This window comes from Chenopodium album, chromosome 20 (assembly GCF_948465745.1).
Source record: "Chenopodium album chromosome 20, dcCheAlbu1.1, whole genome shotgun sequence".
Taxonomy (NCBI): domain Eukaryota; kingdom Viridiplantae; phylum Streptophyta; class Magnoliopsida; order Caryophyllales; family Amaranthaceae; genus Chenopodium; species Chenopodium album.
In genome coordinates this window covers 34,470,526-34,492,051 of record NC_137853.1, presented here as the reverse complement: position 1 = coordinate 34,492,051, position 21,526 = coordinate 34,470,526, and the positions used below count along the sequence as shown (strand labels likewise).

The 21,526-nt window shown below is 34.1% G+C and overlaps 2 protein-coding genes across 2 annotated transcripts; both read right to left on the bottom strand.

The window, feature by feature from the left end:
- Positions 1-3,459, bottom strand: LOC145598554 (transcription factor PIF7-like). Its single transcript, XM_081654928.1, has 6 exons — positions 3,209-3,459; positions 2,151-2,799; positions 1,438-1,536; positions 1,197-1,262; positions 691-1,101; positions 1-399 (listed from the first exon to the last, which is right to left on the bottom strand). The coding sequence occupies exons 1-6, from the start codon at positions 3,373-3,375 to the stop codon at positions 286-288; spliced, it is 1,506 nt and encodes a 501-aa protein (XP_081511054.1). The 5' UTR covers positions 3,376-3,459; the 3' UTR covers positions 1-285.
- A 10,859-nt stretch (positions 3,460-14,318) lies between these two features.
- LOC145597085 (uncharacterized) lies at positions 14,319-20,566 on the bottom strand. Its single transcript, XM_081653261.1, has 6 exons — positions 20,376-20,566; positions 19,540-19,625; positions 19,176-19,428; positions 18,608-18,746; positions 14,624-14,705; positions 14,319-14,516 (listed from the first exon to the last, which is right to left on the bottom strand). The coding sequence occupies exons 3-6, from the start codon at positions 19,312-19,314 to the stop codon at positions 14,319-14,321; spliced, it is 558 nt and encodes a 185-aa protein (XP_081509387.1). The 5' UTR covers positions 19,315-19,428; positions 19,540-19,625; positions 20,376-20,566.
- Positions 20,567-21,526: the final 960 nt, after the last annotated feature.

Genomic DNA, 21,526 nt, shown 5'->3' with positions numbered 1-21,526 from the left:
TGAAAAATCTCATTGTAGAAGTACAGGGAAGTTGTAAATTCGTCTCTGAACAATGTTCCTTAACTACTCTTTTTTCTTGTATTGTATATCGTTCTGAATTCTGATGGTTATTTTGTATAAATGATACAAATATATGTTCTAAGATAGCTTGATATATGACAATTATAACACAAAAAAGAAAAAAGAAATTAACTTATAATCAACAACTAATGATCTATGCATTTACACTTTGCCAAAACTGCACTAAAGGGAGCTAAATAAACCTCTAGATCATAAACAATCGCCTCAACTCCGATGAATGTGATGATTGGACTGTAACTGACTGCTTGTTTGTTGTGACGATGTCTGTTGTTGCCTCTGTAAAGCTGCCATCCTGTTGTAGAGATCTATGTTCATAGACTGCATGTAAATTGTGATGAGGTTAGTTGCTGTTAAACAGAAGATAATAACAGAAAGATGTATCTCTTTCTTAAACAGTTAATTAATCAACAAAAAATCATGTTAAACATAATATAACTAAATTTTATGTTAAATGAGTAAATTTCAAACTGTCCCGGTTTGTTTGGGTTTGATTTTGGCTTTCTCTCAGTAACTTCAGCCTTCAGTTTAGGTATGGGGTTGAAGAAAATTTAAAAATAATAATAAATAAAAAAAAAAAAAAAAAAGTCTGCAACACTATGGTGTACTTGCCTGTGCCAGAAGTGTGCTGTAGGGATCTTGTAAAGGAGCTGAACTGCTGGTTCCAGGATCAGCAGGGTTTGCCTGCTGGGAAGATGCAGGAATCATCTGAGGGACGACAAAGGCAGGTGGTACAAATGCAGAGGTAGCAGTGCCAACTTGTGTAGGATGGATCATTGAGGGGATTGACTGAGGTGCTGGGTGGGCGGCGCCCATGCTAGTTGTGTCGAGCATGCCCATACCCATCCCTAGGCTGGCTCCCATTCCCACTCTCGCCAAGAGGGACATCTGATGAAAGTGTTGCTGCATCCCTAAAGGCATCATGATCTGGGGCATAAATCTTGCATTAGTCATCATCTGAACTTGTGCTTGAAGCTGCTTTAGGTACTCTATCACCTCATCCAACATTGATGCTTTATCTGTCTGTTGTATTTTAGAACTGAATTAGTACAAAGCTAAGATAATAAGATTATTTAATGCTGTTTTTTTAAGGATCACAAATTTGCTAATATTCTTACCTTGCTTGCATTTGGAACTAGCTTCTGCAGAGCTTTCATCTTTTGGTTGATACGATCTCTTCTTCGCTGTAATATTATGTTTTTGAGCAATTAGAATCACAGTCATATCAGGTATGTTACTTCTGCATTCACTTCATAAAAGATAACTACTTTTGTGCATATTCTAGAAAAAATATCATCTTATGCAATTGTTACTAAAATTGTTAGTAGGAAATTAAGATTTGGTTATCAATAAATTTACCCTTTCAGACTGATTATGAACAGCAGCTGCCCTTCCTTTTCTTGTTGTGTATGATCGACCTGTTTCTCCCTTTGTGTCTCGCTCTTCCTCTTGGTTTTCCTGTTACAAGTGTTTAATAGATCAATCTTGTGGCCTAGCCAAAAACTCGAGGAATTCTACAGAATTTCAGACTTCAATCTTCTGTTTCTAAAAGGTATTTGCAAGGTTCAATCTTATACAAAGTCATGACTCTTATTTCAGAATAAACCTGGTTACTCATCTGGGATAAGAGCCGAGTACAACTTATATTCGAGCAAATAACGCTTGATTATTGCTTTGATTAGGATTGAACAACTCAATTATTGGAAACAGAAAACGCCGATAAAACATAATCAGATAGGCAGATACCAGACAAGGGAAATGGGTAAAATGAAGTACTAGCTCACATGTAGAAGAAAAACATATGAAAATCTAGTCTGACAATTAATTGATAAGGCATGACAGTTTAGGAATTAATGTGTACTTCAGTATCTGAGAAAAGTCTATCTTCAGGAACAATAATAGTAAATTGTTGCAACAAAACATATACTTAACATAGAAAATGGCCTCCCTTATCCCAATTAATATTGTTTGGTTTTTTTTATTTATTTTTTATTTTTATTATTGTTGTTTCCATCATTGGCATCGAGTAAAGCAAAAATTCAGATATAAAACGGGAAATAAGATCAACTTACCGAGCCATCATGGCAAGCAGAATCCTCGTCGGTGGTAGTCTTTGTTCTTGTACAACTCCTTGGAGACTCAAACGACGCCCATGTCATCATAGTCGTGTCATTATTAATATTACTATTATTATTATTGTTGTTGTTATTGTTGTTGCTGTTTATATTATTGTTGTTGTTGTTGTTGTTGTTGTTGTTACTGTTATCCTTGCAAAAAGCAGCGTTTGCACTAGCACATGCGCTCATCTCATGATCATTGGTATTATTCCTTGCTGCACAATTCTCAGACTCAGAGCGTGTCCGTTTCTTCATCAGTCCGGGAGGAGGGGGTGGCAGTGGGCCTACAGGTGTCTGTATGTGTCCAGAATTCTCGGCCCATTTTCCTCCAGAAGACGCCACAACTGATGACCCGACATTTTCCATGTTCTGAATACCTGATTGCTGATGAGATGCTGAGGCTGTCATTAAATTCGGGCTTTGTTTGCTGTTGCAGTAAGTCGCCTGGTGGACTATGGACTCTAGTGTGTCTGTTACCCGGCCTACGCCACCATTCCATGTGGCCTTTGATGGTGTTGTGGTCGGAGCCTGAAATATGCCCCCTAATTCGTGCATGGCTAGTTGTCCATTTTCCCATGTTAGCTCTGCTACCTCAAAATTTGCCCTGCAAATTTATTGCATAACAAATGTCAGATTAACACAATGCTAGCCATCAATTTATAACATAATCAATATAAGTTTCCTTAGATTTCTGTTGAATTTCATCATAAAAAAATTAGTGACTATGTATTCATAAAGCTGAAACATAAGATTCTGCTGTTAGTCTGTTATAGCAGGAAAAAAAATAAAACAGGGAAAAAAATATGAACATCAATAACTTCCTAAAGAAAACTAGTTCACACTGAACAAAACTCGATAAAATATGAGCACAAATTTGAACTAGCACAAAAGTGTAAAGAAAAACAACCCATTTGCCTAAGGCAAGATTATTACTGGGACTCAAATGTACGCAACTTTATCCTTAACAGAAAGACGAGAAATGCAAAAGGCAAAACGTCGAGCAAAAAGCATACATGGGAACAAGCTGAGAGAAGCTCTGGTGTTGTTGGTGTTGTTGTTGTTGTTGTTGTTGCTGAAAATGGTTGTGATAGTCCACGTGAGAGGATCTATTACCTTCACCTTGGTTAAGGTCTTGTCTTTGGTGACTTAGATTCCAATTGGGTACTATACACTGACTCATAATTTTCTCTCCTCCTTTCTTTTCTTTATTTTTAAAAAAAAAAATTAATTTTTTTTTCCTCTTTCTTTCTTATTTATCTATAAAAATAAAGGAAGTGTTTTGTGAATATATGAGAGCTGGAAATTTTTATTTGGCAGCTCACATGTATGTCTTTGTCTCATTGATATTGACCATTTTTGGTTTTGTTGATAAGGAGTTAACACAAAACATGTGGTAAGCAAAGAAGAGAATATTACCACTAGTTTCAAGGACTATGACTATCTCTAAAGAGGGAACTTTGAGGGGTCATAAGAATAATTATTATTGGTGCATATATGTTTTCCACGATCGTTTTTAATTTCGTATAATTTAATTTCGCATAATTAACATGATTAACAATTTCGAAAATGGTATACAGTACATTCAGGTTTTTCTTTATAATCATTCGTTATTCAATTTGTGTTTTCCACTTTCAGGTGCTTATCATAGTCCTGATCCCGCCTAAAGGCTATATCACTTAGGTCGCCCTACATATAAGAGCAATATGATCCAGTTGTTTAGGTTAAAACAAATGATTATGCATCACTTATCTACATCCAAATTGTGTGAAATATCTTTTATTTTTATTGTTTTTCGGTGTTTGTGGATTGGTGTAGATCAAAGTTTCATCACTGGGGGGTCAGGGTGGCCTATAATAATAATTGATTGGCTAAGGTCATTTGGTAGTATTGCTGCTTATCACCATCAAATTTTATGGTTGTATGGACCAGTTTTGTCCCCCCCTATTCTCTGCCTAAGAGCTTCTTTTATCTTAATTACATTTGGAGGTTTAGTTGAGTCACTTATTAATTGACCCTTTAATACACCTTTCTTCATTATAATGATTTTTGGCTTACCTAGTGGATTGTTTGTGTTTATGGGATCGGATTTTAACAAACTCAAGTAAGGCCCTGTTCTCTTACGTTGAAATTCAGTTCAGTTCATTTTAGGTCAGCTCAGCTCAGTTCAATTCAGTTCAACTCCTAATTTCCTTCTCTTATAAAATATTCATTTTAGTTCAGTTTCATCTCAATTCAGTTCAGCTGAGTTCAGTCAATGAGAACAGGCCCTAAGATTAGCAAAGAACAACGGGAACATATACAGATTTAGGAAGGTTTACTAATGATGTGTAAGCTATAACCACGAGTAGACAAAGAAGAATTAAATTGTTGTTGATGAAATCAAATACTCCCTCTGTCTCCTTTTGATAGTCCCTTATGAGCAAATTTTAGTCCCAAATTGTTCACCCCATTTGCTTTTTTCAGCAACCATTAATATTAATTTTTTACTAAAATTCCCTCCAATTTGCAACAATACTTGTGCAAATTTAAATTTCCCATGTAAATTTTGTTTTCCTATGTACTTTTATTACTTTCTCTCTCTACTTTTTTGCATACCCAATGTTAATTTACTTTATCAATGTACTTTTACTATTTTTGTTTGTGTTTATTGATTCCTGGGAAAAATGCTCATAAAGGACTATCAAAAGGGGACGGAGAGAGTAATAGCTTGAAACCTATGAAGTTTATATGATGATGCTTAAAAAACAAAAATGAAATTGAAGCACATATATCGATCAAGACACATTTTAATATCTTAATTGTTTTCACTAGTAATAAAGTTGAATGTTAACTTGGATAGTTTGAATTTATGAATAAGACCCCTTTTTCCTTACAATGTCACTTTTTTTTTTTTTTTGACAAGGTATTGTGTCAGTGTGGACTAACGAAATGTTTCGTCAATCAGGACTGACAAAATGCGGATTTTTGATATCTTCAATTGGCGAGATGATATCCTCTATTGGCTGGATGATATTCTCAATTGGTTGGATGATATCTTCTACTAACTAGACGATATCTTTTATTGACTATATGATATCCTTTACTGCCTGGATGATATCCTCTAATGGCTATAACATATCCAGGCCAGCCAATAGAGGATATCATCCAGCCATGATATTATAAACCAATTCAATAGAGGATTAAGGATTTCATCCAGCCAATAAAAGATATCATATACACAATAATAAATGATATCATTTAGCAAATAAAGGATATCATCTAACCATAATATCATATAGCGAATAGAGTATATCATTCAGCCAATAAAAGGATATGTATAACTTGTTTGAAGATATGTGTAGTTTGTTTGGTAATATGTATAACAATGGTGGAACATCCATTGAAGATCTCGTACTAAGGTCATGGGTATAACATAACTTGCTCATTTCTCAACCAAAATACATTCATATGTTATCAAAATGCTCACAGTTCAATATGCAATTATATGGGACAATCAATTTCAACAATTATACATCATATAAGAAAGCCTCAATTCGAACTTTTGGGCATTTTTCGAAAAATCCGAGAATTAAACTTTCTCTCTCTTCTGCCATGAATGACCTCACTTCTCTCCTTCGCCATTGATGTCGTCATTGTCACCTACAAGGGGAGAAGGAGATCCACCATTGTTGTTATCATCGTCATCGTTGTCTTTATCGTCATCGCCATCTTACTGCCGCACGAACTATTTAGTCAGGCTAGAGTGACTCAATAGTTTGTGTTTTTTTTTTTGGTATTTTTAAACGTTTCCCGTCTACTGGAGGACAGAGAAAAAAAAAACTTATTAAAATAAGTTATTTTGTTGGCCAGAACTACTGCACAAGACTGGTAGAAAAGTTTTAGTGAATTTTCCACCCTAAGGATTGAAATTGGTAAGAATCAAACATACTCCCTCAAAATTACAAGGTAAACTCATACTTCCTCCGTTTTTAAATATTTGTTCCATTTCTCTTTGACACGCATATCAATGCTAATCTTTAATCACTAATATCTTTAATTATCAATAAGTATAAATTATAACAATTGAAAATTAATAATCTATTCATTGAGATGATTCCAATAAGTATCCACAAGACTATATTTTTTCTTATGTATAAATCACAAACATTAGTCATAATAGGACAAATAAAAAGTGCAAAAAATGAAAATGAAACAAGTATTTAAAAACGGAGGGAGTACTACATGATTACATGGTTCACCTTTATAGGTAAATATAATTCAAACCTTTTATGATGTCTTTTGTGCATGTAATTTGAGGTAAATATAAACTAGTTTATTTTCACTTTATTTTATAAAACCTACAAATTACTACTCCGTATTTTTAATGAAAGCAAGACTACGAGTAAAAAAATTAAGATTGGGTTGGACACACTTTAACTTTGTTTTTAATTTGCTTACTACTGCATATAAAAATAATTAATCTTGTATTAACAAAAATTTTTGAAAATACACAAAAAAAAAAAAAAAAAAAAAAAAAAAAATTTCTTATAAATTCCCATTTCTACTACACGATCAGCATAAAACCAAGATGTCCGATCAAACTATATACTTATATCTTACTACAGTAGTAAATTATATAAAGTACAGAGTATTAAAAATCAAATACAAACTAAGGCCCTGTTCTCTTACGTTGAAATTCAGTTCAGTTCATTTCAGCTCAACTCCTGATTTCCTTCTCTTATAAAATATTCAATTCAGTTCAGTTCAGTTCAGTTCAGCTCAGCTCAGTTCAGCTGAGTTCAGTGAATGAGAACAGACCCTAAATCACGTGAAAGAGAACATAACTGTCTTTTGTACATAGATAAAGCAGGGGCACCCGTATTATCCAAAACCTACTTTTAAAAAGTGAAACACTGGACTGAATGGAATGACTGAGCTAGTACAACGGTTAAAAAAGGAAATAATTACCATCTTTTTGGAACTTCGGAATGTAAAAAACATGAAAGATTTTCCTTGTTTGTTTCTATTATCATAGTTAAAGGCCACATAATTTAATGTCTTCTTAATTCCAGATTTGGTTGGTTGAGAGGATTCGTCGTCTATTGATGATGTTTGGTGGAAGGGACCCAACTCACCCAAGAAACAAATGATTAGGACAATTATTATATTAATTTATTTATTTTGGCAAATCTAGTAAGTTTCATCTAATTAGTACTCAACTACTCATTAATTTATATTTTTATGGAAGTACTCTATTTGGTGCTAAGTTAAGGTACTTTTTGTTGCACGTTCTAAGACAATGTTTAAAAGGCAATGTTTGATTATACACAAATTTTTATATGTGGTCCGGGTTACTCGAGTTACTATGTCAGAAGTTACTTGAGTTACTTGGTCAGGGGTTAAAAGGGTTCGGTCAAAGGTTATTTAAGGGATTTGGTTAGGGTCGGGGTTATTCGGTCAAGGGTTACTCAATCAGGGGTTATTCGAGGGGTTACTCGGTCAAGGGTTACTTGAGAGGTTTGGTCAGGGTTACTCGAGGCATTACTCGGTCAGGGTTTAATGATTGAGGGGTTACTAATCAGGTGTAATTCGAGTAACCCCGGCCACACAAAAAAAATCCCCCTTGATACATAGTTCTTTTTTGTTATGTGTGTATGTTGCCCAATGAGTTAACATTATCTCAATCCCTCACACCGTTTTATATGAATGTTAATCCTCATAAAGTACAAAAAATTATTTAAATAGTAATATTCTCGGTTCATGAGTTTTTTTTTTTTTTTTTTTTTTTTTTTGGTGACATATGCTTAATCAATAACCAATCAGTCTAGCTCTAAGATTACAAACATTACAAACTCTAAAAAAAAAAACAACATTATCCCTGCAAGAAACTGCCGATATGATATTTGATTAATAGCCTTTAAACATGCGCTACAAGATACCCATTGTTACCTTTAATTAGTTTGTATCCCTTAAAACGGTCTAAAAAGGGAAAGAAAAATAAAGCGACCTAGGCTTGTCAACACAACCTAAGTCACTTTTACAAGTGAATCAACATCCTTGATTGTAGATATCTTTTACCTCTTCTCAAGGGAATAGAGTATTACCATACTAATAATCCCCACAAATAAATTTCTGTATAATTACCCTGAACCCAATGTATACTATCACAAATGGTGTAGCTTATATTGCTTATCGCGGCTACTTTACACATATACATTGAATGAGGTTGATAGGCCATCCAATGCAATTTCAATTCTTTCAAATTTGGATTATTGATTTAAGATTATGAGAGTGACTCCATTGGACATGAAATACTACTAATTGCTAAATGGATTGTTTTAAGAGTAATGACATATGTAGTCTTAGCCTCTTAGGTTTACAAATAAGCATTTATTATATAGCTTACGTTATTATTAATTTAAATTACTTTAAGAATGCATGTCAAAATCACACATCGATCCGTATAATTAATGTTTAGTTTAATTTAATATTTTTACTTTTAGTTATCTTATTATCCAAAGCCTCAGGTGTTCATTAGCTTTTTTCATTGAATACTACACAACGCTTCAACCGATATAATGTACTACCTCCGTTTCTTATTATTCGCAACAAAGGGGTATTATTTGTGAGATATAAAATATTCATTTGTTGCAAGTAATAAGAAACGGAGGTAGTATGTTTAATTTAAATTATTATTTTCAGCTTTAGCTCAACCCTTTTGCATTTATATAGGAGTTTTATTTCCGTTTTTATTCAGTTTGTGTAATACAAAAATAGGAGTACTCTTTTTTTTTTTTTATTATTTGTTTTACACTTTTTTTGCAACCGTTTTTTTAAAAGCGTTACACGTCCTTTTTGGCAACCTAACCATTTAAATATTAATATCCCTCCTCTCATGGTTCCCACTTAAGTCCACTATTATTTTTTATATTATTTTATTTTCTCTTACATCCATTACTTTTCGATAAAATACTAAACTCATTATTTTTTTTTTATAATTTTCTAATACCCATTCAAGTCAATTAATTTACCTAAAAATAAATACGACCAATCAAATTGTACTCCATAATAATACTTAAAATAAATGGAGAGAGTAATACTTTTCGGCTAATATTATACTAGTAAGTATTGAAAAGTCAACAATGGCTGGCTTACTATTTGCATAGTGGGAAAACATCAGAAAGTCATTTATCGCACCATACATAAAATTAAGTTTTTTGTAATTTATTTTCTTGTGTCAACAATGCTATGTGTCCTTAGTACCACATGTTATGTTTTGACCCCGGTTTTTCCTCATTTTAAAATTACAATGGTCCTCTTATATGGCCACCACGTGTCACTACCAATCATTTTCAACCAGTAAGATGAGAGATTGAGATCCTCAACCAACTAACCTGTGGCTTCAATTTTGCTCCTTGCTAACTGCTAAGTACCTTAGGGTTTTGTTTAGGTAAGGAGAACGGCCCTATTAAGTCGAAATATTTCATAAATCAAACTGATAAGGGATTGCATGTTATGTTATAAAGATGGTATAACAGGAAAGAGCGGAAACAACGGATGCTAATATTGAAATGACATTGAATTATGTTGTGTTATTTTTGTTACATTCCATACTAATAGCAAATTGGTGTCAAAATTATTATGGCTTTTAAAGTGTTAAAGCGTCTCATATTTCGTGTTATATTGTATATACATGGACAATTCAAATTTGGAGCCAATTATAATGATAATACAAAGGATTTTGTTTGTCATGACACAATTGATCTTGAGTGTGTTATATACTGTATTTAACATTCAACCAATAATTAAAATAAACACACATTCCAAGATTTTATGGATAAAAACCTACTCACTTGCTTTTTTATCCAAAACTTGATTGAAAGCCAACTTAAAACATGGATGAGGATTGGACACTAATTATTAAATGTCATGATGTGCCATTGTCAACAAGATTGGATGCTTGTTATATTACCTTTCTCTTTCCATCAATCTAGGACTTTGAGACCATCCCTAACCTAAAGTCATTTGCATTTCGGACTTATCCCTTTTTGTTCTAGCTCTTATATGAACTATTACTAATGTGACATTATTGCCGACTTTGTACCTTTAGATTTTTCTTTTGAAATTTTTTTTAAAAATTTGCACCACAATCTAATAACTCATCATTGAGTGGCAGTTGCAAATTTCTTACATATATATTAGATCATCATCTGGTATGTTAATGCATTGTCGACGCTCTCTCAAATTTTATTTATATCTAAAATAATACATAACGGTGTTACTAATTTGTTGTAGGCATCAGCGGATCTATGAAGGGGCCTGGGTGGCACCGGCCCCCCCCCCCCAAATTTTTTTATTTTTTATTTTTTTATTTAAGTAAATATATAAATTTATTGGTTAAATACAATTTTTATGCAATAAATAACATCAAATTAGCTTTGTCATAGTGGTAATGCATTGAGTTTGGACTAAAAGTCTTAGGTTTAAGCCCTTATACAAGCATTCATTATTATATCCACCTATTATACATTAATAGACATGTTTTCCACAACATATGTTGATGAACTAGTAACAATAACAATAATAATAGATAATACCAACCATATTCTCACTAATCATTATATAATCATTAACTTAAGTTTCTAGTTAAGGTACACATGTAAATTTGTCATTTCTTGTTAGAATGATTATAATAAATTAGTAATTGACAAAGTAACATCAACATAAAGTGTCGGCTCTATTGTTTAATAAAATTCCGAGTAAATAATTGAATAACATTAATTATATGATAAATATCATCCGCGGTGGGTTAGTGTTATAAATGAATAGATGAGGCTATGAAAAGATTTGAGAATGACTTACAATTACAATAATTATAATTTCATGGTGATACATGCATCAAACATAATACTTGGCTTCTAATTTCCAACCCACTTTTGGGCCATTTCTAGAAAAAACATAGCAAATAATGGGGTCCTCGATGCCCATTTTCTTCGCAGCTTTGTGCCCTTCCATGTACTCCAATCTTGTTGCAAATAACATGCTGTCAAGTGACTAACTGTCAGTTTACAACCCCTCTTTCCAGTCACCCCGGCCCATTTTTTTCCTTAAGAGGATAATGATGCAAACGAAATTTGATATCTGATCTTCCAGTATGGGCAAATGGCTAGTCATTGATTATAAAGAAAGACAATAACAACAAACAATAAATATAATGAAAGAGCTTGATAACCAACTTATAGAGATGATCGAATTTGCGATTTAGACATGTGGCATGGTATCATGTGAATGTTAACCAAATAACGTTGGGTAGCTAAGTGGATATTACGGATTAGTTATATCGTGCTTATATTTTATCAATTTTTTTATAAGAGCAATTATAATAATATAAATTAAAGTACTTGTAAGTTGTAACATTGAAATCTTATTATAATGTAAAAAATGTCAAAAAGTATCCTCTAATTAAGTACTACCTCCGTTACATATTAGTTGCAACTTTAGAATATTTTATCTCTCACAAATATTGTCCAAAGTTGCAACTAATATGTAACGGAGGTAGTAATTATAATACGTGATCTACTTTTATATATATGACCAACTCGATCCCTTCTGCTATGTCATACAATGATGCCTACACACGTTTTTTCATTTGTAATGGTAGATTTAAGATAAAATGTCAGATCAAGTCTATCTTGTCTCAACAATGGAAGCATCAAAGATATCTAAGCATATGGAGTACTTTAAATGATTAAAAAAGTGTGAAATTTATTTGCTAATTATATAAATTTGATATATGAAGAATAATACAAACATAGTTTCAAAAAAAAAAAAAAATACAAACATGGTGATTGTTTTTGTTTTGTTAGTTATTTATTTTAGATGTACAAAGAGTCACAAAGGGTTATAATGTAGACATAATTCGATCTCAAATCTTGATTATTACTCTTCAAAACATTAACCAATTAATCTAATTATTTTATTTCGTGAATGATGGCAGTATTGTACTTCGTATGGAATAGTGCACGGGAATCATATATTATGGCAATTCAAGTCATAAAATATGAACTTTAGTTCCTGTTATGATATCCTAAGTCAAGAATTCTAATTTTAAAATAAAATACGGTCTATCATCATTTTGAAACGAAAAGAATAGTATTTACCAAATTAGCATTAAAGCTTCTTGTCCGATAAATTCCTATGTGAGGCGGCCAGCAAACTAAAACTAACTTCTTTCTATGTCACATGCTAGAATTATATAAGGTGTGAAAACTGAAAATATAATGTAAATTGCAAATGTAACCAACTCATAATGGCAGCAAGCATAGATTGACTATGATCATGTACAAAGAATCAATGAATCGAGGTCTTAAGTTCTTTACCACATATTAAGGCTAATGTTATTATCACAAGCCTTTATTGCATACCAACCTTTCTTTTGTACGAACCCCTATTCTTTGTAAATAACCTGAATTTGAGTGGCTGTTTTGGAGTAAGTGGGCTTGAGAAATTAATACCCATTTTAGGTTTGTTTAGGAATTCATTCAATTCCTATTCATTATTTGGTCGTCTTTTGGCTTTTAGCTTGTTATTAATATGATCATCAAACAACTTAAATTATAGACTGATAAGCTCAACAAGCTAATTTTTTTTTTACAAATATAAAAATGAAGATTAAAGGGGATGTTTTTTTGGTCGGTTTTTGGCTTTTCCATAATCATGTGGGGGATAAGGCTTTTGGGGGTTAGCTTTGGGTAGGTGGTGGTGACCCTGGTGGCTATGGCGGTGGGTGGGAGTTTAGGGTTTGGGTCGTGGTTAGTTTCGTTTAGTGGTGGTGGTGGCGGTGGTGATGGTAGTTGGAGATATATTTTAGTTGGGAGGGAATAATTAAAAAGGGGTAGATAGAGTCTTTTAATTAAATAAGGTTTGCTAACTAACCATTTACGCTATGGTTAGCCGAGTTAATGACAATTAGGTCACTTTAATCAATTTCTACATTTAAGCTATGGTTAGCCGAGTACCAGTGAAACCACAGCACAAAAATAATTTTTCAAGATCGTTTGCAAACATAAGAAGATGCATGAGACTATGGAAGTTAAAGCTAGTATATCGTACGTCATGAGACAAATGTAGATCCACAATTAGTATTCCAAACTCCAAAGCCCACTACAACCTTAATCCAGGCCTTTTACTCCACAGCCAGATTTTTAGCCTGGTTAGCTACGTACATACTTCATACGTTTTATAAAATGAGAAGGTTTTGCGTGAGATCGTTTCACGTGAGTCCGGATTTAAATGCACATACCCATCCCCCACCTATTTCATCGTTGTCTCCGCCGATCTCCGCTGTCTCGGCCACCACCACCACCTTCGCCCCCGTCATCAACAAAACCCAGCAACCCGAATTCAAACCCGAACAACCCATCAATGAAAGACCCGAATTCCAATCTATAAGGATATTTTGTTGTGTTGCTTCTCTTCGGTGCTGCTTTTGGTGCTCTTACTGCAGGAATTATGTACTTGATTTGGTCCTTGTTCAATCACTGACATAGATCTTACTTGATGGGTAATCAGACATTTCTTTGTTTCGTGGGTAATCAGGCATTCTGAGTGATTAGTAAAAAAATATTAAGTAATTTTTTATATATTTTTTTTTATTAAATCAGAAATAAGATTTTGTTAGTCAGGAATACGTTAATTTTCGTCAGGAATTAGATATTTTTAGTCAAGAATAAAATCATTCTAGTCAGGAATAAGTTAATTTTTATCAGGAATTAGATGTTTTTAGTCAGGAAAAAAATCATTCTAGTCAGGAATAAGTTAATTTTCATCAGGAATTGGATATTTTTAGTCAGGAATAACTTAATTTTTATCAGGAATTAGATATTTTTCTGTTTTATGATTGGACTCACGTGAGTTCGTTCTACCTAATACTTTTACTTATAGAATTTGTAACACTTTGACCAAAAAGTTTTCACACAAGTCATCAAAGTGTTGCAATTTTTTTTGAAGCAGAGAGAGTAATTCTGAAATATGCTACAAGTATAAGCTATGTCATTTTCTCATAATCATTACTCGAATAGTACGGTGTACTAATTAATTTACGGCGTAATAGTTAATTAGTACTCCGTACTCGGTACATACATGTTAACAATCAAAACATAGACATTGAACAGGAACCCTTCCTGTTGATCTAATCTTGTTAGCCTGTTGTTTTGCATAAGCTTCTTCGTTTCGCTTCTTCTCTTCTAGATGCTTCCTTGCTCCCCCAGCTACATCTTCAATTTTATCAAACTTGTTTTGGTAATGGTGCAAATTTATCCTCTTTAACCTCTCTATTTCAGCCTATAACATTTTTCATGTATTATATTGATGATATATTATCAACATATATTATAACAAATAATTAATCATACAATAATTTATTTTTTCGAATGTATAGAGGAGTTTACCTTTCTTCTTTCCATGGAAATGTTAGCATTTTTCTTCTTCTCATTCTCCCATTCTATGATCTTCGTACTCATCTTCACATACCTAATAATATGTACGTAGCACCCTTAGTTATGTGGTTTAACATATTAATTATCGATTGTTATGTATGTGTACAATTGTTAGGAAAGATATTATCATATCTTTAGGATATATTATTTGATTATGCAAGATATATTTCTAGTTTATCTTAGGAAAGGTTTGTTAGTTTCCTAAGCTTGATAGGATTTGATATGATCTCTTGCTTGGAGCCCAAGGGGCAAGACTTGTATAAATATCTATGTTGGTCGAATGTTTTGATCAAGAAATACAATTCTAAATTCTTTTAATTCTCACAATATTATCATGGTATCGGAGCTAAGGTTCCTTCAATAACAAAATTAAAATTTTCTATTTTTTTTTAGACCACCATGGGGAACACCCAACCCCCACCCCATCGTGTGAATGGTAAGTGGATAATCGACACTGGATGTTCCCATCATGTCACCGGAAATCTTTCATGCTTGACCGATGTGCGTGAAGTGTCTCCTTGTAATGTTGGTCTCCTGGATGGACAGACTGTTATTGCCATGAAGGAGGGAGTTGTCAAACTCACTGACAAAATCATTCTTTATAATGTTCTTTTTGTGCCTAAATTAAATTGTAACTTAATTTCGGTTTCACAATTGTGCTCTACTAGCTCTTGTGAAGTCATAACTAACTCTCTCACATGTACTATACAGGACCAACGCACGAGGGAGGTGATTGGCACGGGTGATCTAAGGGATGGACTATACTATTTTCGGGAGGAGGCATCCATAGCGGTCGTTTCTATCGAAGACTCGTCCAAATTGAAGCTTTGGCATAGAAGATTGGGACACCCTTCCAAGAAAGTTGTAAAGCTCCTTCCTTTTCTTAGCAACTCTAGGGGTCATTTAAATAAAGATTGTGAAGTGTGTCATAGATCTAAACACACTAGGGACAAATTTCCTTTAAGTGAAAATAAAGCTTCTCGTATTTTTGAAATTGTTCATTGTGATTTATGGGGGCCGTACAACGAACCCTCTTCTTGTGGTGCACACTATTTTTTGACTTTGGTTGATGATTATTCTCGTGCCGTATGGATATATTTATTGAATGATAAAACGGAGGTGTTTAAGATGTTTATGTCCTTTATAGCCATGATTGATAGACAATTTTCTCAGAAAATAAAAATAGTCCGTAGTGATAATGGCACTGAATTCTTTTGCTTGAAAAATTATTTTTTGGCTCAAGGCATTATTTTTCAAACATCTTGTGTGGGAACCCCTCAACAAAACGGGAGAGTAGAGAGAAAACACCAACACATTCTCAATGTTGCTCGTGCCCTTAGATTTCAGGGGGGGTTACCAATTTATTTTTGGGGAGAATGTGCCCTTGCGGCGGCTCATCTAATTAATAGAACACCATCTGTCCTCCTAAACAATAAAACTCCATATGAAATTTTATTTGGCACCCCACCATTGTTTAGTGAGTTGCGTGTTTTTGGGTCCTTGTGTTTTGCTCATAATCAAAGGGCAAAAAGTGACAAATTTGCGAGTCGTAGTCGAAAGTGTGTATTTGTTGGGTACCCTTTTGGTAAAAAGGGATGGTATTTATATGACTTGGATAAAAAGGAGTTCTTTGTCTCAAGGGATGTTCGTTTTTTTGAGGATGTGCATCCATACTTGGATGTCGAAGCTACAAACATTGATGTTTCAACACCTAACATTGATACTAGTATTGACTTGGGAGGGGACTTGGATATTACATATGTGCTCGATGAAGACCAAGCCACCCTCGAAGACCAAAGGCAGCAGCAGCCGCCTGTGGTTACTGTGCCACCACAGCCGGCTGTAGTTACTATTCCGACACCTGAAGCTACGGTCCAAGAGGACCCGACTGCAGCAGCCACGACCCCCGATGACATGGGGCGTGGTCATCGACAAAAATTTGTGTCGACAAGACTCAAAGGATTTGTGACTCATGCTCAGGTTACCCGAAATAGTCCATCTTCTTCACCTGCTCCAGTTGCTCCACCTCCCTCAGGTATGCCGTATCCTATAGCACATTATGTTAGTTGTGATAAGTTTTCTGCCAAACATCGAAATTTTGTTGCAGCTATAACAGCAGGTAAAGAGCCTCGTTCCTTCAAAGAGGCAATGTGTGATGAAGATTGGAAGCAAGCAATGAGAGAAGAAATGAGTGCTCTAGAAAGCAATGGCACGTGGACTTTGGAAAAATTGCCTCCCGGGAAGAAGGCCCTTGGTAGTCAATGGTTGTACAAAATTAAGTACAAATCTGATGGAAGCATTGAGCGTTTAAAAGCTCGATTGGTTGTCTTCGGTAATCATCAACCCGAAGGTATTGATTATGATGAAACATTTGCTCCCGTGGTCAAGATGACAACCGTTCGTGCTTTCCTTGCTATAACTGCTTCGAAAAATTGGGAACTACATCAAATGGATGTGCATAATGCTTTCCTTCATGGTGATTTGACTGAGGAAGTTTATATGAAACTTCCACCAGGATTTACTACAGATGAACCGGGTCTTGTTTGTCGCCTTCGCAAGTCTCTATATGGTCTCAAACAAGCTCCGCGGTGTTGGTTTGCCAAGCTCACTACCGCTTTGAAAAAATATGGTTTTGTACAATCATACCCGGATTACTCTCTTTTTACATACACCAAGGGGTCTATTCAACTCAACGTTCTTGTTTATGTTGATGATTTAATTGTGTCCGGCAATAATTCAAATGCTATAAAATTGTTCAAGCATTATTTGAGCACTTGTTTTCACATGAAGGATTTGGGTGTACTAAAATATTTCCTTGGCATTGAAGTGGCTAGGAGTAGTAAAGGGCTATTTTTATGTCAACGCAAGTATGCCCATGACATCATATCAGAGACGGGTCTTCTTGGGGCCAAGCCTGCTCACACGCCAATGGAGCAAAATCATAGATTGGCGCATGCTACAAGGCCTCTCCTAACGGATTCGGGTGCCTATAGACGCCTTGTTGGGCGCTTGGTTTATTTGGGTGTCACTCGACCCGACTTGACTTACTCGGTCCATGTATTATCTCAATTCATGAAGGCTCCTCAACAAGAGCATTGGGATGCCGCTTTAAGGGTGGTTCGATACCTTAAGTGTACTCCAAGTCAAGGTATTTTGCTTAGCTCGGATAGTGAGCTCTTGTTACAAGGTTGGTGCGACTCCGATTGGGCAGCGTGCCCTCTCACTCGACGCTCTCTGTCTGTGTGGTTGGTGTTCTTAGGCAAGTCACCGATTGCGTGGAAAACAAAGAAGCAGGCCACGGTTGCAACTTCTTCTGCCGAGGCTGAGTACCGTTCTATGTATGGCATTACGTGTGAAATTAAATGGTTGATAGGCTTACTACTAAGCTTGGGGATCGAACATTCTCGAGCAGTCCCTATTTATTGTGACAGTCAAGCAGCAATACACATTGCTCAAAATCCCGTGTTCCACGAACGCACAAAACATATTGAAGTGGATTGCCACTTTGTTAGAGATGCCGTGCAAGAAGGACTTATTGCTACTACTCATGTTCGCACCAATGAACAATTGGCTGACATATTTACGAAAGCCTTGGGTCGTCCTCAATTTGACTACCTTCTTAGCAAGTTGGGCACATTCGATCCTAGTGCTCCAACTTGAGGGGGGGTGTTAGGAAAGATATTATCATATCTTTAGGATATATTATTTGATTATGCAAGATATATTTCTAGTTTATCTTAGGAAAGGTTTGTTAGTTTCCTAAGCTTGATAGGATTTGATATGATCTCTTGCTTGGAGCCCAAGGGGCAAGACTTGTATAAATATCTATGTTGGTCGAATGTTTTGATCAAGAAATACAATTCTAAATTCTTCTAATTCTCACAATATTATCAACAATCGATTATATAAATATGATTCGTGTAACATATTACGTACCAATTATTAATCTTGGCTAATCGCGCTTGCTCCCATTCATCTGCTTTATTGGTCACCCTTCTACTTCCCCTTTGATCTAATCCTGATATTTCAATAGCTCTTGTAGAAGTCCTTGGCATAGAATTAGAACGTTGATCACCTGCACATGTTATCTTACATTCTTACCATACTTAAACAATGTCATAAAACATATTAACACACGTATTAATTAAATAGACAAAAGTAGGAGGTCCAATAATGTGTAAATTAAATCTTATTTTTATTTGTATAAAACTAAGGCCAGGGTTACTATTTATTCTAAACCAATACGTATAATGAACTAATGACTAATGATAGACATTTTCTTAAAGATGGTGTGACAAATAGTTTGGATTTAATTTGATTTGAGTCAACTTGGTTAGGTCATATTCGAGTCTAAAGCAAATAATGTTACACATAAAAGTTTTTGGCTAGCTGATTAGCTAGGTTGGTTTATACATTGGTACGGTCAAAATTGACCATATACAAGTCAGTTTTACTAGGTCTGATTAATCTTGGTTAAATCGTGCCTCAAATTCAGAAATCTTACCAGCATCTCTCCTTTCTACATGCGAAGATTGCCCCATCAAATTTCCTAAACTCGACCGTTCAAAAGAAATATCATCTCGACTATTTATCCTGCTCTTGCTCTTGGCTGAATTAGGATCCTCTCTAAAGCTCTCCACCATCCTTTTCTCGAACTCGGCCCTCGTTTCTTCTAGGGAGTATATTGCATATGCTGCTGCTGCAATGCATGGTTGCCGCGAATTGATCGCTTTCCTTGCTGTTCATTATTGAGCTCCCTTCAACAACCACCAAGAGTACGTTTCATAGATAAAACTTTATAATAAGACGATAGTTATTATTTAATTATGTGAACAAAAAATGCAAAGTTTTTAATTTAAGTAAAGTACCTCGTCTAAAAGATTCTGATTTCATAATGTCTCTTGTATTTACGTAATCTTCAGGTTTGTCTTGTTGTACATCTGAAAAACTCACTCTAATGTGTGCTATATGTCAATAATAATGTTTGCTCAAGATGATTAACAAACCATAGTTTACATGGAAAAGATAATTTAACGACCTCATATATTTCATAATCAATTTCTTTTATCATGGGACGAAGGGATCGGAGCATATATTTATTCTTATTTATTTGTGTACAACATTGTTAATTATATGACGACCACTAAATGCTTTTAAAATCTCCCAAAAACAAAAGACATGTTGATGTATGATAAATCTTTTTCATTTTTTCATATAGCTCTTGAATCATGATAAATATATTGGTTCATTTATCCGACTACTATACGTAATTTATGTTTTTCCCTTCTATGGATACGAAAAAATGGATGATAATATGTTGTTTTATTAGTTGTATATATAAAGAATTTTATGATTTTTTAATATCTTATGTTTTAGGTATCACCTTTAAAAATTTGTTTGTGTGTCTTACTATGTATCTATTTCTTTGATTAATTAAGGAGTCTAACTTAAATGTTTTTCGACAACATCGTTTTTTTTCCTCTATCTTTTTCTTCTACCTAATTAATTCTTAAACACCTTTAGTAAGATCTGCTTAGAATATGGGAGAGGCTAATAATAAGGTCATCACATACATCACATTTTGGTGCAATCACGGTATATAATTTCAAATGTACTGTGTTAAGATGATGGTTTAAAGTAAATGTACCAATATACACATAGGTTTTATGACATAATGGTAAAATTCAAATAAAGCATGATATACCTTCGGCGATGCTTCTTTTGCTGGTCCATTATCCTTTACTATGTGCATACAACGCGTAGAGCAATAAAATGTCAATCTTCTATGTAAACTGATCTTATTCGTTACAATGGAGCAATACGCAGCTTCCGATCCCTAGCTTGATATATATGCAAACTAGCTAGATCATTGAAAAAATCTAAGCAGATTATTATGCATTTAGGTATTTGCATTGTGGTATGAATAATATACAGTAGAGCTATATATGAGAGAACAAGAGACTGTTAGGGAAGTAATATGTAACGTGTAAATAATATACTTTGCATACGTACTAAGACTGGTTTTGGGTTTTGGCAATCTTATACTTAATCCTCCAACTGATGGTTAGGCATAATTACTAATGAAGCAAGGAATCTTTTTGTGCATCAATGAAATGTTTTCATTGTTAATCAAAAACTTCAACATTAGAGAAATGTTTTAATTTGTTTAAGGTGATACACTTGCTACACATACAGCTACGTGTTAACAGTTATTTTTATCTTTGTTTTGGTTTAAGAAATCTTTAATTTAAGGTAAAGTTACCCAAAAAAAAAAATGATTTTATTGTAAAGAATTGAAAAATGAAAATTGTGGCTTATCAACTTTATCTAATTTTGTTGTAACCTTGATTTGTTGTAAAATTTGAAATCAAAGCATCAATGAGCTCAAAATAAGCAAATGATCAATGAGAAAAATGAGTGAGGTTGTATTATGTGCATAGATGTTCACAATGGAGGTTTTGTACCCTTGGCTTTTGTTGATTAGCCGATGAGTTATAGATTAGCTTTTTAATGTATGATGATGCAACCATATTGAAAATTTAAATGTATTTGGACCAGGACATTGCCCAGAGCCGTTACATAGAATTAATTATGTGATTAGGGTAATGTCCCAAGTCATTACATAGAATTAACATTTATATATGTAATTCATTACTCAATTGATTAGTTCGGTAGGTTAGTTCAAAACTTGACTGCAAAGCCGAGGCCTGACTCTTGTGGCTCAACTCCTAGCCCCTTTACTTTTTAAAAAAAGACACTCATAAAAAATGTAGAGTATTATATAGATATAAAACTTGTAGGCAAATACCGTACCCCTCCTCTTTGCACTACTAGTATGGAGTACAGAGTACAAGT

Bases quoted from the DNA above. Each gene is read 5' to 3' on its own strand.
- LOC145598554 (XM_081654928.1), bottom strand. From the start codon at position 3,375: ATGAGTCAGTGTATAGTACCCAATTGGAATCTAAGTCACCAAAGACAA. The intron at 1,263-1,437 runs GTAAATTTATTG...ATAATATTACAG, and splicing joins TTCATAATCAGTCTGAAAGG to CGAAGAAGAGATCGTATCAA. The intron at 1,102-1,196 runs GTAAGAATATTA...AAAATACAACAG, and splicing joins TAGTTCCAAATGCAAGCAAG to ACAGATAAAGCATCAATGTT.
- LOC145597085 (XM_081653261.1), bottom strand. From the start codon at position 19,314: ATGGTGGAGAGCTTTAGAGAGGATCCTAATTCAGCCAAGAGCAAGAGC. The intron at 18,747-19,175 runs GTAAGATTTCTG...TAACATGTGCAG, and splicing joins TGTAGAAAGGAGAGATGCTG to GTGATCAACGTTCTAATTCT. The intron at 14,517-14,623 runs GTAAACTCCTCT...AAAATGTTATAG, and splicing joins TTTCCATGGAAAGAAGAAAG to GCTGAAATAGAGAGGTTAAA.